We start from the raw sequence: 15,283 nt of genomic DNA, 5'->3' as shown, positions 1-15,283 counted from the left end.
GTAACCCTCTCAACCCTGTTCTCCTGCCTTGTACCTGTAAACCTTTGATGCCATTACTAACAAGAACTTATCAACCTCCACTTTAAATATACCCAATGACTTGGCCTCCACAGCCATCTGTGGCAATGAATTCCACATATTCACCAGCCTCTGAATAAAGAAATTGTTTCTCATCTGTTTGAAAGGGATGTCCTTGTATTCTGAGGCTGTGCCCTCTGATCCTAGACTCCCCCACTATGGTAAACATAAAAAATACTTATAAAAATAGAAGAAATCTAGGATACATCTCAAAAATCTGGAAGCTAAATATTTTGTGATATTTTTTGTTGGACAGGGCGTTAGAGGGTATAAAATGGCTGTTGTGTTCCTGTGTTCTCTCTAGCTCAGCTACTAGTTACTTAGAAAATACACTCAGTGGTCAATTTACCTCCTGTACCTAATAAACTGGGTGTATGGTCATGGTCTTCTGCTGCTGTAGCCCATCGACTTAGAGGTTCAATGTGCTGTACATTCAAGAATGCTCTTCGGCACATCACTGTTGTCCCACTTAGTTATTTGCGCTACTGTTGCCTCGTCATCTTGAACCAGTCTTGCCATCTTTCTCTGACCTCTCATTAAAATGGCATTTTTTCCCCACAGAACTGCAGCTCACTGATGTTTTCTTTGTCTCCCTGTAAAATCTAGAGGTTGCTGTGCATGACAGTCACAGGAGATAGGAAATAGAACAGGCTTGCCAGAAGGGCAGTATTATGATGATTGTAAGGGAGTTTAAAATGCAAGTGGATTGGGAAAGTCAGGTTGGCACTGGATCTCAAGAGAGAGAATTTGTAGAATGTCTACGAGATGGCTTTTTAGAACAGCTTGTTGTTGAGCCCACTAGGGGATCGGCTGTACTGGATTGGGTATTGTGTAATGAACCAGAGGTGATTAGAGAGATGGAAGTAAAGGAACCCTTAGGAGGCAGTGATCACAATATGATTGAGTTCACTGTGAAATTTGAGAAAGAGAAGCCGAAATCCGATATGTCAGTATTTCAGTGGAGTAAAGGAAATTACAGTGGCATGAGAGAGGAACTGGCCAAGGTTGACTGGAAAGGAACACTGGCAGAAAGGACGGCAGAGCAGCAGTGGCTGGAGTTTACACAAGAAGTGAGGAAGGTGCAAACAGACATGTTCCAAAGAAGAAGAAATTTTCGAATGGAAAAAGGATGCAACCGTGGCTGACAAGAGAAGTCAAAGCCAAAGTAAAAGCAAAGCAGAGGGCATACAAGGAAACAAAAATTAGTGAGAAGACAGAGGATTGGGAACTTTTTCAAAGCTTACAAAAGGAAACTAAGAAGGTCATTAAGAGGGAAAAGATGAACTATGAAAGGAAACCAGCAAATAATATCAAAGATACTAAAAGTTTTTTCAAGTATATAAAGAGTAAAAGGCAGGTGAGAGTAGATATAGGACCAATAGAAAATGATGCTGGAGAAATTGTAATGGCAGATAAGGAGATGGCGGAGGAACTGAATGAGTATTTTGCATCAGTCTTCACTGAGGTAGACATCAGCAATATACCAGACATTCAAGGGAAGAGAAATATGCGCAGTCACAATTACGACAGAGAAAGTACTCAGGAAGCTGAATAGTCTAAGGGTAGATAAATCTCCTGGACCAGATGGAATGCACCCTTATGTTCTGAAGGAAGTAGCAGTGGAGATTGCGGAGACATTAGCAATGATCTTTCAAAAGTCGATAGATTCTGGCCTGGTTCTGGGGGACTGGAAGATTGCAAATGTCACTCCGCTATTTAAGAAGGGGGCAAGGAAGCAAAAAGGAAATTATAGACCTGTTAGTTTGACATCGGTGGTTGGGGAGTTGTTGGAGTCGATTCTCAAGGATAAGGTTACGGAGTACCTGGAGGCATATGACAAGATACGAAGAACTCAGAATGGTTTCCTTAAAGGAAAATCGTGCCTGACAAACCTAGTACAATTTTTTGAGGAAATAACAAGTAGGCTAGACAAGGGAGATGCAGTGGATGTTGTGCATTTGGATTTTCAGAAGGTCTATGACAAGGTGCCGCACATGAGGCTGCTAAACAAGATAAGAGCCCATGGAATTACGGGAAAAGTTACATACGTGAATAGAGCGTTGGTTGATTGGCAGGAAACAGAGAGTGGGAATAAAGGGATCCCATTCTGGTTGGCTGCCAGTTACCAGTGGTGTTCCACAGGGGTCCGTGTTGGGGCCGCTTCTTTTTACATTGAATATCAACGATTTGGATTATGGAATAGATGGCTTTGTGGCTAAGTTTGCTGATGATACAAAGATAGGTGGAGGGGCTGGTAGTGCTGAGGAAACAGAGAGTCTGCAGAGAGACTTGGATAGATTAAGGGAATGGGCAAAGAAGTGGCAAATGAATTACAATGACGGAAAGTGTATGGTTATGCACTTTGGTAGAAGAAATAAACGGGCAGACTATTATTTAAATGGGGAGAGAATTCAAAGTTCTGAGATGCAATGGTGCAAGATACTCTTAAAGTTAACCTCCAGGTTGAGTCAGTGGTGAAGAAGGTGAATGCAATGTTGGCATTCATTTCTAGAAGAATAGAGTATAGGAGCAGGGATGTGATGTTTAGGCTCTATAAGGCACTGCTAAGACCTCACTTGGAATACTGTGTGCAGTTTTGGGTTCCTTATTTAAGAAAGGATGTCCTGACATTGGAGAGGGTTCAGAGAAGTTTCACTAGAATGATTCCGGGAATGAGAGGGTTAACATATGAGGAACATTTGACCGCTCTTGGACTGTACTCCTTGGAGTTTAGAAGAATGAGGGGGGACCTCATAGAAACATATTGAATGTTGAAAGGCATGGACAGAGTGGATGTGGCAAAGCTGTTTCCCATGGTGGGGCAGTCTAGTACCAGAGGACATGACTTATGGATTGCAGGGCACCCATTCAGAACAGAGATGCGAAATAAATATTTTAGCCAGAGGGTGGTGAATCTATGGAATTTGTTATCACGGTGGCAAGTCATTGGGTGTATTTAAGGCAGAGATTGATAGGTATCTGAGTAGTCAGGGCATCAAAGGTTATGGTGAGAAGGCAGGGGAATGGGACTAAAAGGGAGAATGGATCAGCTCATGATGAAATGGCGGAGCAGGCTCGATGGGCCAAATGGCCGACTTCTGCTCCTTTGTCTTATGGTCTATGGTCTTATGAGATTAGCAGTTTCTGAGATACTTAAACCAAAGTCACTTAGACCACATTTCCTCCCCTTTCTGATGTTTGGCCTGAACAGCTAAACCTCTGTATGCTTTTATGCATTGAGTTTCTGCCTCATGATCGGCTGATCAGATAGTTGCATTAATCAGGTGTCTACTGAGAGTACAATTCCTTTGACTATAAACACATTATTACAGAGAAAACCTTTTAGCATGTAGGGTTGTTATGGCCATCTGAAGACACACCAATAGACAACCCCTTTTGGAGAACATCCCACTCAACTTGAAAGACCACACTAATATTGTTACTCAACACAAGGTAGGAAGGATAATAAACAATTACCAAGGTCCTCTTGATGACCACGTGTACTGGTTAGCTGGTAACTTCTCCCGCATAGAGTATCCGGCCACCATCATATCTGGACTGACGTATGCACCAACACCTAATAACACAAGTTAGGCACCATCATTTCCAGCAATCTTAACACTGCTCAGAGAGAGGATCAACAGTTTCATCGAAGATGGATATGCCACTTGATTTAAAAATTTACCTCATACTGTTCAAATTTCACTGTCTCTTTAATTTCAATTTTCCTTTACCATTCAAGATCTGTTTCTGGAGATTTGATTAATTCCAATTCTTTCCTCAATTCATTCCTTATTTCTTTTTTCTTATTTAACTCTTGAGAGAATATGGGGTATGTCTACATGTCCAGTGTTCTGTTCTGGGTGTCAAATGTGGGGTTTCTGGGAGACTACCAGCCTCCCCAATGGCCACATCTGCACCAGCTGCATTGAGATGCTGCTTCTTAAGAGACCGTGTTAGGGAACTGGAGCAGCAGCTTAATGACCTTCGACATATTAGGGAAAGTGAAGAGGTGATGGACAGGAGCTACAGGGAGGTAGTCACCCCAAGACTACAGGAGACAGATAAATGATTGACTGTCAGGAGAGGGAAGGAAGAAGGTCAGATATTGGAGAGTATCCCTGTGGCCATTCCCTTCAGCAATAAGTACTCCATTTTGGGGATGACCTAACTGGGGGATGCAACAGTGGTAATCCCTCTTGGCACTGAGTTTGGCCCTGTGGCTCAAAAAGGTAGGAAACTGAAATGAATTGAATTGACTTTATTACTTACATCCTCTATACACAGCCGGCTGGTGGTGCAGTGGCAACAGCGCCGGACTTCGGAGGCTCCCAAGTTTGAACCCAGTTGCATCCCCCCACCCCCCCCCCCGGGCACATTTTCCATCCATGTCACTTGCCCCCGTTAAAAAACAAGGGTTGAGTCAGGAATGTTCATACCGTGACCTGGTTAATCCGAAAGGAGACCAATCCTAACACTACGTGCCAGACAAGAATGGCTGACTGGAGTGACAAGCTATTAATGAATCCTTAATACACAAGAGGACTAAAAATCCCTGACCCTAACTGAAGAGGATGGCAGCAGTAAAAGGGGACTCTATAGTTAGGGGACAAACAGGCGATTCTGTGGATGCAAAAAAGAAACACGGATGGTAGTTTTGTCTCCCAGGTGCCACAATGTTTCTGAACACATTCACAATATCCTTAAAAGAGAGCATGAGGAGACAGAAATTGTGATACATATTGGTACCAACAACATAGGCAGAAAAAGAGAGAGGCTCTGAAAACAGAATACAGGGAGTTGGGGAGGAAGCTGAGAAGCAGGACATCAAGGGTCATAATCTCGGGATTGCTGCCTGTGCCAAGCGACAGTAAGTTAGGAATAGAATGAGGTGGCAGATAAAAGCATGGCTCAATAATTGGAGCAGGAGGCAGGGATTCAGATTTCTGGATAAGTGAGACCTCTTCTGGGGCAGGTTGGACCTGTACAAAAGGGACAGGATGCTCTTAAATCTGCTGGGGACCAATATTCTTGCGGGCAGGTTTACGAGAGCTGTTGGGAGTGGCATAAACTAATATGGCAGAGGGATGGGAACCAGGATGATGGAGCTGAGGATGAGCCAGGAGCTCTACTTGTAGATAATGGATGTAATGTGGATGAAAGCAAGGACAAGCCAATGATTGGGTTAAATTATTATTTAATTGCACAGAGTTAAATTGTTCCACAGAGGCAAAATTCAAAAGAGAGAAGAATAAAGGACTGAAGATGTTGTAATTAAATGCAGATGGCATTTGGAAAAAGGTGGACAAACTCGTGGCGCAAGTAGAGATCGGTCGGTATGACGTAGTGGGCATCACTGAGTCGTAGCTGAAAGGCAGCCATAGTTGGGAGCTTTTGTATCAAAAGGACAAAAGGCATAGGCTGTGGTGTGGCTCTGTTGGTAAGAGATGGAATTACAGCTATAGAAAGAGCTGACATAGGGTCAGAGAATGTTGAATCTTTGTGGGTGGAGTTAAGAAACTTGCAAGGGTAAAAAAAACAATTATGGGAATCATATACTATAGGACTCCAAATAGAGGCCCAGATGTGAGGCCTCTATTTGGACTTCAACATGCAAGGGATTGGGAAAACCAGGTTGGTGTCACATGGCAAGAGAAGGAATTTGTTGAATGCCTACGAGATGGCTTTTTAGAGCAGCTTGTGTTTGAGCCTACTTGGGGAAAGGCTATCTTAGATTGGGTGCTGTGTAATAACCCGCATCTTATTAAAGAGCTTAATGTCAAGGAACCCTTAGGAGGCAGTGATCATAATATGATCGAATTTATACTGCAGTATGACAGGGAAAAGCATAAGTCACATGTATCAGTATTGCACTGGAATAAAGGGAATTACAGAGGCATGAGAGAGGAGCTTGCCCAAGTGGAATGGAGAAGGATACTGGTGGGTTTGGCAGCAGAGAAGGGATGGCTCAAGTTCTGGAAATAGTTCATTAGGTGCAGGATGGAGACTAATAATAAAATCAGCATCAGATGAAGTCAAAGTCAGCATAGTTTCCGTGAAGGGAAATCTAGCCCAATGAATCTGTTAGTAACAGGCAGGGTGGACAAAGGAGAGGCACTGGATGTCATTTACATGCATTTTCAGAAAGCGTTTGTTAAGGTGATTGAGAAGTTGCAGAATCCGGGCCTCTGTACATCCCTCTGCAGTTGGATCCTTGACTTCCTAACTGGAAGACCACAATCTGTGCAGATTGGTGATAGCATCTCCTCCGCACTGATGATCAACACTGGTGTACCTCAGGTGTGTGCTTAGCCCACTGCTCTACTCTCTCTATATCCATGACTGTGTGGCTAGGCATAGCTCAAATACCATCTGTAAATCTGCTGATGATACAACCATTGTTGGTAGAATCTCAGATGGTGAGGAGAGAGCGTACAGGAGCAAGATATGCCAACTAGTGGAGTGGTTTTGCAGCAACAACCTGGCACTCAACGTCAGTAAGACGAAAGAGCTGATTGTGGACTTCAGGAAGGTTAAGACGAAGGAGCACATACCAATGCTCACGGAGGGATCAGAAAGTGGAGAAAGTGAGCAGTTTCAAGTTCCTGGGTGTCAAAATCTCTTGGGATCTAACCTGGTCCCAACATATCAATGCAGTTGTAAAGAAGCCAAGACAGCAACTATACTTCAGTTTGAAGAGATTTGGTGTGTCAACAAATGCACTCAAACACTTCTATAGATATACCATGGAGAGCATTCTGACAAGCTGCATCATTGTCTGGTATGGGGCCGGGGGGGGGTTGGTGGCTATTGCACAGGACCGAAAGAAGCTGTAGAGGGTTGTAAATTTAGTCAGCTCCATCTTGGGAAACAGCCTACAAAATTACAAAGTACCCAGGACATCTTCTAGGAGCAGTATCTCAGAAAGGCAGCGTCCATTATTAAGGACCCCCAGCACCCAGGGCATGCATTTTTCTCACTGTTACCATCAGGAAGGAGGTACACAAGCCTGAAGGCAGACACTCAGTGATTCAGGAACAGTTTCTTCCCCTCTGCCATCTGATTCCTAAATGAAACATTGAACCCTTGAACACTACCTCACCATGACTTCTGGTTCTAGTACCTCACATGCCAGTGATAATAAACCTGATTCTGAGGTGCCACACATGAGGCTGCTTAACAAGATAAAATCCTATGGCGTTACAGGAATGATACTGGCATGGATAGTGGAACTGTTGACAGGCAGGAGGCAGTGAGTGGGAATAAGAGGGGCCTTTTCAGATTGGCTGCTAGTGAATAGTGGTGCTCATCAGGGCTCAGTATTGGGGATGCTTTTTTACATTGTTTGTCAATGATTTAGATAATGGAATTGACAGATTTCTGGCAAAGTTTGTGGATGATATGAAGATAGGTGAAGTGGTAAATACTGCTGTGAAAGCAATGTGATTGCAGCAGGACCTAGACAAATTGGAAGAATGGGCAAAAAAGTAGCAGTTGGAATACAGTGTTGGGAAATGTACAATAACGTATTTTGGTAAAAAGAACAATAGCGTGGGCTATTATCTAAATGGGGAGAAGGTCTAAACATCAGATGTGCAAGAGGGACTTAGGAGTCCTTGTGCACGACTCTCAGAAGGTTGATTTACAGGTTTAGTCTATGGTAAGATATAAGAAGCAGAAAGTAGGAGGGGCTTATGAGAAATATACGGTAGCCAGGAAGGAGTTAAAGAAAGGACTTGGGAGAGCTCAAAGGGGCCATGAGAAGGCCTTGCCATGTAGGATTAAGGAGAATCCTAAGACATTCTATGCGTATGTGAAAAACAGGAGGATGACGAGAACGAACGATAAAGAGGGCAACATGTGCCTGGAGGCAGAGGAGATTGGGGAGGTCCTAAATGAATACTTTGCTTCAGTATTCACAAGTGAAAAGGATCTTGATCAGGATGAGGTCTAAGTAAAGCAGGCCTGTGTGCTGGACAATGTGGAGATTAAGGAAGAAGTAGTGCTGGATCTTCTTAAAAACATTAAGATTAATAAATCCCCAGGGCTGAATACGATACACCCCAGGTTGTTGTGGGAATTGAGAGAAGAGATCGAAGCAGCATTAGCTATGATCTTTGAATCCTCTTTGGCTGCAGGGGAAGTGTTGGAGGACTGGAGAATGGCAAATGTAGTTCCCTTGTTTAAGAAAGATAATAGGGAAAAACCTGGGAACTATAGACCGGAGAGTCTTACGTCAGTGGTCTGCAAACTTCTGGAAAGGATTAAGGATAGGATCTACGAGCATTTGGAGAAGTACAGTCTACTCATGGATAGTCAACATGGCTTTGTGAAGGGAAGATCGTGCCTCACAAGCCTGTTTGAGTTTTTTGAAGAGGTAACAAAAGAAATTGATGAAGGTAGGGCAGTGGATGTGGTCTACATGGACTTTAGCAAAGCATTTGACAAGGTCTCTCATGAAAGGCTCATCCAGAAAGTCATGAGGCATGGGATAAGTGGAACCTTGGCTGTTTGGATAAAAAATTGGCTTAAAGGAAGAAAGCAGAGGGTAGTTGTGGAAGGAAAGTATTCTGCCTGGAGGTCGGTAACTAGTGGAGTGCCGCAGGGATCTGTCCTGGGACCCCTGCTATTTGTGATTTTTATAAATGACCTGGACGTAGAGGCAGAAGGATGGGTGAGTAAGTTTGCAGATGACACGAAGATTGGAGGAGTTGTGGATGGAGCTATAGGTCGTCGAAAGTTACAAGAGGATATAGACAGGCTGCAGAGTTGGGCAGAAAAATTGGGAGTTCAATCCGGACAAGTGTGAGGTGATGCATTTTGGAAGGACAAACCAGAAGACTGAATACAGGATTAATGGTCAGTTACTTAAGAGTGTGGATGAACAAAGGGACCTTGGGGTTCAAATCCATACATCCCTCAAGGTCGCTGCGCAGGTTGATAGGGTAGTTAAAAAGGCCTATGGGATGCTAGGCTTCATTAACAGGGGGATTGAGTTCAAGAGTAGAGCAGTCATGTTGCAACCCTACAATAATCTCTGGTGAGACCGCACTTAAGAGTATTGTGTCAATTCTGGTCACCTCATTATAGGAAGGATGTTGAAGCTATGGAGAGGGTGCAGAGGAGATTTACCAGATTAACCTTTATATTCTTCCATTTTCCTCACATTCATGGGCCTATCTAAATGTCTTTTAAAAGCCCCTAATATATATCTACCTCTACTACGATGCATTCCATGGATGGGGCACTCACAGTGCTGACTGTAACCTTCACCCTTGTGTTCACAAGCAAGTAATTTGTTTTCTTTGATATTTGGGTCAGACCAGGTCCCTGCAGGTCCATGAGTGAAAACTGGATTCCATTGATGAGCTGCGACCAGTTGACAGATTAGATTTAGATTCAAATTGATTCACCATTTGCTAAGGATGTTTTAAAATTTCTAGCTGAGTTACTGCACATATGATGTGTAAAACACATTGCCAAAATTTCCTATCCTTCTTGCTTTGTCAGAGAGCATCAATGAAAACAGATAATCTTGACATCTGCCAATCAATGTACTTAGGCTACCACAATCACAACATAAAGAATCACAGAACACTACAGCACCGAAATAAGCCCATTGACTTGCACCTCGACCACAGACCCCCCCCACCCATACCTCTCCCATCCTTGTACCTATGCAAATGTTGAAACTGAAACCATATTCGCCACTTCTGTTGGTAGTGCATTACACACTCTCACCAACCTGAGTGAAAAAGCTTCCCCTCATGTTCCCCTTCAACATTTCACCCTTAACTCATGACTCTAGTATCTCCTAACCTCAGTGGAGGAAGCCTGCTTATACTTACCTTATCTATACCTTCATAATTTTCTATACTTCTATCAAATCTTCCCTCGTTCTTCTATGCTCTAGGGAATAAAGTCTTAACCTAGTCAACCTTTACCTATTACTCAGGTCTTCAAGTCCTGATATAATAAAAGTATTTCAGTGTTTGTCAAAGTTTTATAGGAAAAGCAACTGGACCACATAGAAAAACCAAGGAAACTCTGTCACCTCACTCCATATTCTTGTCTTTTCCACTTATCCCTTAATAACTTGTATGCAGAGCAAAATCCATCAATTTCAGAATGAACATAGAACTTTTCAGCACAGTGGAGGTACTTTGGTCCACATGTTGTGCCAACTGTTTAACCTCCCTTAGGATCAATTTAACCCTTCCCTTCTACATATCCCTCCATTTTTCTATCATCCAAATGCTTCTAAGAATCTCTTAAATGTCCCCAATATATCTGCCATTCTCTGTGCATAAATGCCTTCATCTGACATCCCCCGATACTTTCATCCAATCACCTTAAAATTATGCCCTCTCATATTAGCCATTTCTACCCTGGGGCAGAAAAGTCTCTGGCTATCCACTCTATGTCTCTCATCATCTTGTAAGCTCTATTAAGTCACCTCCCTTTTTTGTTCCAAAGCAAAAATAATATTTAAATAATTGGAATAATATTTAAAATGATTAATCAACTATATGTGAATTTAAGGAGAGGATTTCAACTTTGATCATCCTTCGTAGAATGTTAACAAACTTTACCATGAAATAATGGTATTTACGTGTTAAAACTCGGTGCCCTAATCCCAGACTCCACTATCTGTAGTTTCTCCATAATTATCCCAGCAGACTCTACTTATAAGGTGGAGCATACTGAGGTGAAAGATATAGATATACAGTTGTTTCTAAATTTTAATCTGCTGTTTCAGATGTTGAAAAGGAGCAGAGCATGTTGCTTAATGAACACAGTAGATCAAATTACAGTGGATTCTGGTTAACTGGGACACTTTGGGACCAGTGCATTTTGATCCAATTAAGCAGCTGCCCCAATTAACCCAAGTTTCATGGAAAGAGTTAAAAAGGTATTAAAAAGACAAACTACAGTTTAACTAACAATTTATGTATTTAAATGATATTCAAAACAAATTAGAACACTTGCCAATACTACTATACTACTAAAAGACTATTAATTCCTAATAGTTATTGATTAAAGAATTTAATGTATTCCTTTAATTGACTGTAAATAAATAAGGTACCCCATGCAAGACTTATTGAGAATGTAAGGAGGCATGGGATCCAAGGGGACATTGCTTTGTGGATCCAGAATTGGCTTGCCCACAGAAGGCAAAGAGTGGTTGTAGAAGGTTCATATTCTGCATGGAGGTCGGTTACCAGTGGAGTGCCTCAGGGATCTATTCTGGGACCCTTACTCTTTGTGAGTTTTATAAATGACCTGGATGAGGAAGTGGAGGGATGGGTTAGTAAGTTTGCTGATGACACAAAGGTTGGAGGTGTGGAGGGCTGTCAGAGGTTGCAGTGGGACGTTGATAGGATGGAAAACTGGGCTGAGAAGTGGCAGATGGAGTTCAACCCAAATAAGTGTGAAGTGGTTCATTTTGGTAGGTCAAATATGATGGCAGAATATAGTATTAATGGTAAGACTCTTGGCAGTGTGGAGGATCAGAGGGATCTTGGGGTCCTATTCCATAAGATGTTCAAAGCAGCTGCACAGGTTGACTCTGTGGTTAAGAAGGCATACGTGTATTGGCCTTCATTAATCGTGGAATTGAAATTAGGAGCCAAGAGGTAATGTTGCAGCTATATAGGACCCTGGTCAGACACCACTTGGAGTACTGTGCTCAGTTCTGGTTGTCTCACTATAGGAAGGATGTGGAAACCATAGAAAGGGTGCAGAGGAGATTTACAAGGATGTTACCTGGATTGGGGAGCATGCCTTATGAAAACAGGTTGAGTGAACTCGGACTTTTCTCCTTGGAGCGATGGAGGATAAGAGGTGACCTGATAGAGGTGTATAAGATGATGAGAGGCATTGATCATGTGGATAGTCAGAGGCTTTTTCCCAGGGCTGAAATGGGTGCCACAAGAGGACACAGGTTTAAGGTGCTGCGGAGTAGGTACAGAGGAGATGTCAGGGGTAAGTTTTTCATGCAGAGAGTGGTGAGTGTGTGGCGTGGGCTGCCGGCAACTGTGGTGGAGGCGGATACGATAGGGTCTTTGAAGAGACTTTTGGATAGGTACATGGAGCTAAGAAAAATAGAGGGCTATGGGTAAGCCTAGTAATTTCTAAGGTAGGGACATGTTCGGCACAACTTTGTGGGCCAAAGGGCCTGTATTGTGCTGTAGGTTTTCTGTTTCCAAATAAAATCAGCACAGTCACCAAATACAGATAATGGCAAACACGAGGAAATCTGCAGATGCTGGAAATTCAAGCAACACACTAAAAATGCTGGTGGAATGCAGCAGGTCAGGCAGCATCTGTAGGGAGAAGCACTATCGACGTTTCGGGCCGAGGCCCTTCATCGGGACTAATGACTGCAACTTCCAAATATTCACTTTCATTGTAACATTCGAGATGATTTTGATACCTTCAAATCCTTCATTGTTCCTAGCCTGATGGGAGTAGTGAAGTTGTTTCATTTTCACTCCCAGCCATTTCTGGTATCTCCAAGTCTGAATGTTTGAAACAGCAGTGAGCGAAACAGTTCTGAATTGTCTTACTGCTTATTTCTTGCCAACAATCAGTGACAAAAATCACTACTTTTTGAACACAAACCCATACAACAGACACAATTAAAAAGTGTTTGCTCTAAGCATGGTGTCGTGTCTAACAGTCATATAAGTTCACACGTCTGACCCTTCTTAGACGGCAGAGTATGCAGTCGTAGAGACTTCTACAGGATCAAAGGTCTTGTCCTTTTTTAGTATATTTTTAACGATCACATAACACTACCGGACATTAACTTAAATACTGCAGGAGTTGCTCATTGGTGGATGTGGTGAAGGAGCTGGAAAGTGAAGGTGCAGATCTTGCTGCTGCCTCTATCAGAGAGGCATTGGAGGAGCGGTGCATGAAGATGTTATACAGTCTAACAACGACTGATCAGCTTAGTCGCTTTTCTAGTGCTCGCAAGACCCTGTTGGACCTTATTAATCAGGAATGCTGCAAGCCCCGTTACTGGCGCATGGCACGGCAGATAGCGGGGGAACTGCATGGCCTTCGCCATAGCAAGGACTAAACCTCAAGCCACAGTGTTGCCTGTTTGCAGCTGCCCAGGAGAAAGGAGTCAGTGCGCTCCACCACAGGCAGAATGGTGCAGTGTTCAAGCTGCGGTTGGTGCTGCCCCCAAGTGTTCACTCGGCAGAAGACAAGCCGAGTGTTGCAGGGGTCAGACTGCAGACCCCTGCAACATTCATGGACTCAGGTTCATGCATAAATTTTTCTTGTGTGACTTTAGCTTACTGATATACATGTTTGCTGTCTTATTTGTGCTATATGCACCTTGTGCTGTGTGTGACTGTTGGTACAGTGTATCTTGGCCCTAGAGTAATGTTGTCTCCTTTGGCTGCCTTCATGAGTTTCATGTATGGTTGAATGACAATTAAAATTGAACTTGTTAGAAGCTGTTCAGCAACATTTTCTTGTCCCAATTAAGCTGCGTAGTATCCCAATTAAACAAAGGGAATCCCAGCTATTTTCACAAATAAGCGGATTGACTGATAGCCCAATTAACCACATGACAATGTTTTTGTGGCCATGCTTGCAGATGATACAAAGATGGGTGGAACGGCATGTGGTGTTGAGAAAGCAGGGAGTCTCCAGAAGAACTTGGACAGTTTGGGAGAATGGGCAAAGAAGTGGCAGATGGACTCGTGTCAGGAAGTGTATGGTTATGGTAGAAAGCATAAAGACGTGGAATATTTTCTAAATAGGCAAAAAATCCAAAAATCAAAGGTGTAAAGGGATTTGGAAGTCCTTGTGCAGTATCCCTTAAAGGTTAATTTATAGGTTGAGTCAGTAGTAAGGAAGGTAAATGCAATGTTAGCATTCATTTTGAGAGGACTAGAAAATAAAAGCAAGAATGACAGACCGCACGTAGAGTATTGCAAATAGTTTTGGGCATCATCTACAAGCTATGTACTGGTATTGGAAAGGGTCCAGAGGAGGCTCATGACAATAAATCTGGAAAGGAAAAGGATTACCAAATATTGAAAGGCTTTGAAAGAGTAGACGTGGAAAAGATAAGCCTAGGACCAGAGGGCACAGCCTCAGAATAGAGGGATCTTCATTTAGAACAGAGATAAAGATATATTTCTTTAGGCAGAATGCCACAAATCCATAAGACAAAGGAGCAGAAGTTGGCCATTCAGCCCATCGAGTCTGCTCTGCCATTTTATCATGAGCTGATCCATTCTCCCATTTAGACCCACTCCGCCACCTTCTCACTAGAACCTTTGATGCCATGGCTACTCAGATACCTATCAATCTCTGCCTTAAATACACCCAATGACTTGACCTTCACTGCCACCCATGGCAACATATTCCAGATTCACCACCCTCTGGCTAAAAAAATTTCTTCACATCTCTGTTCTGAATGTGTGCCCTTCAATCCTTAAGTCATGCCCTCTCGTACTAGACTCCCCCACCATGGGAATCAACTTTGCCACATCCACTCTGTCCATGCCTTTCAACATTCAAAATGTTTCTATGAGGTCCCCCCTCAATCTTCTAAACTCCAAGTAGTACAGTCCAAGAGTGGTCAAACGTTCCTCATATGTTAACCCTCTCATTCCTGGAATCATTCTAGTGAACCTTCTCTGAATCCTCTCCAATGTCAGCACATCCTTTCTTAAATAAGGAGCCCAAAACTGCACACAGTACTCCAAGTGAGGTCTTACCAGTGCCTTATAGAGCCTCAACATCACATCCCTGCTCCTATATTTTATTCCTCTAGAAATTAATGCCAACGTTGAATTTACTGTGAAATATGTGGAATTTAGTGGCACAGACAGGCTGTGAAAACCAAATCATTGGGTATATTTAAAGTGGAGGTCGATAGGTTCTTGATTAGCAAGGGCATCAAAGGTAACAGAGAAGATGGGAGAATGGGATTCAGTGGGACAATAATTCAATCATGATGGAATGGCAGACCAGACTCAAAGAGCTGAATGCTCTAATTCTGCTCCTATGCCTTATGATCTTCTACACCAAGAAGGAAATTTACAGTGGCAGCAATCACTGATTGGGGTTCAATTTCTGCTGCTGTCTGTAAGGAATTTGTACATTCTCCCTGAGACTGCATGGATTCCCTCTGGGTGCTCTGGAGTCCTACCACATTCCAAAGACATTACATTTA

General features: G+C 42.9%; 1 protein-coding gene across 1 annotated transcript in view; it reads right to left on the bottom strand.

The window, feature by feature from the left end:
* Positions 1 to 15,283, bottom strand: part of LOC132397899 (tripeptidyl-peptidase 2-like) — a 190,172-nt gene that overhangs the window by 106,929 nt on the left and 67,960 nt on the right. The window contains exon 10 of the mRNA XM_059976684.1: positions 3,556 to 3,655. Coding sequence (XP_059832667.1) covers positions 3,556 to 3,655 — 100 coding nt within the window. The remainder of the gene's footprint in view (positions 1 to 3,555; positions 3,656 to 15,283) is intronic.

This window comes from Hypanus sabinus, chromosome 8, assembly GCF_030144855.1.
Source record: "Hypanus sabinus isolate sHypSab1 chromosome 8, sHypSab1.hap1, whole genome shotgun sequence".
Classification (NCBI taxonomy): Eukaryota; Metazoa; Chordata; class Chondrichthyes; order Myliobatiformes; family Dasyatidae; genus Hypanus; species Hypanus sabinus.
The sequence above is the reverse complement of the archived record's forward strand: the minus strand, read 5'-3'. Positions and strand labels throughout refer to the sequence as shown.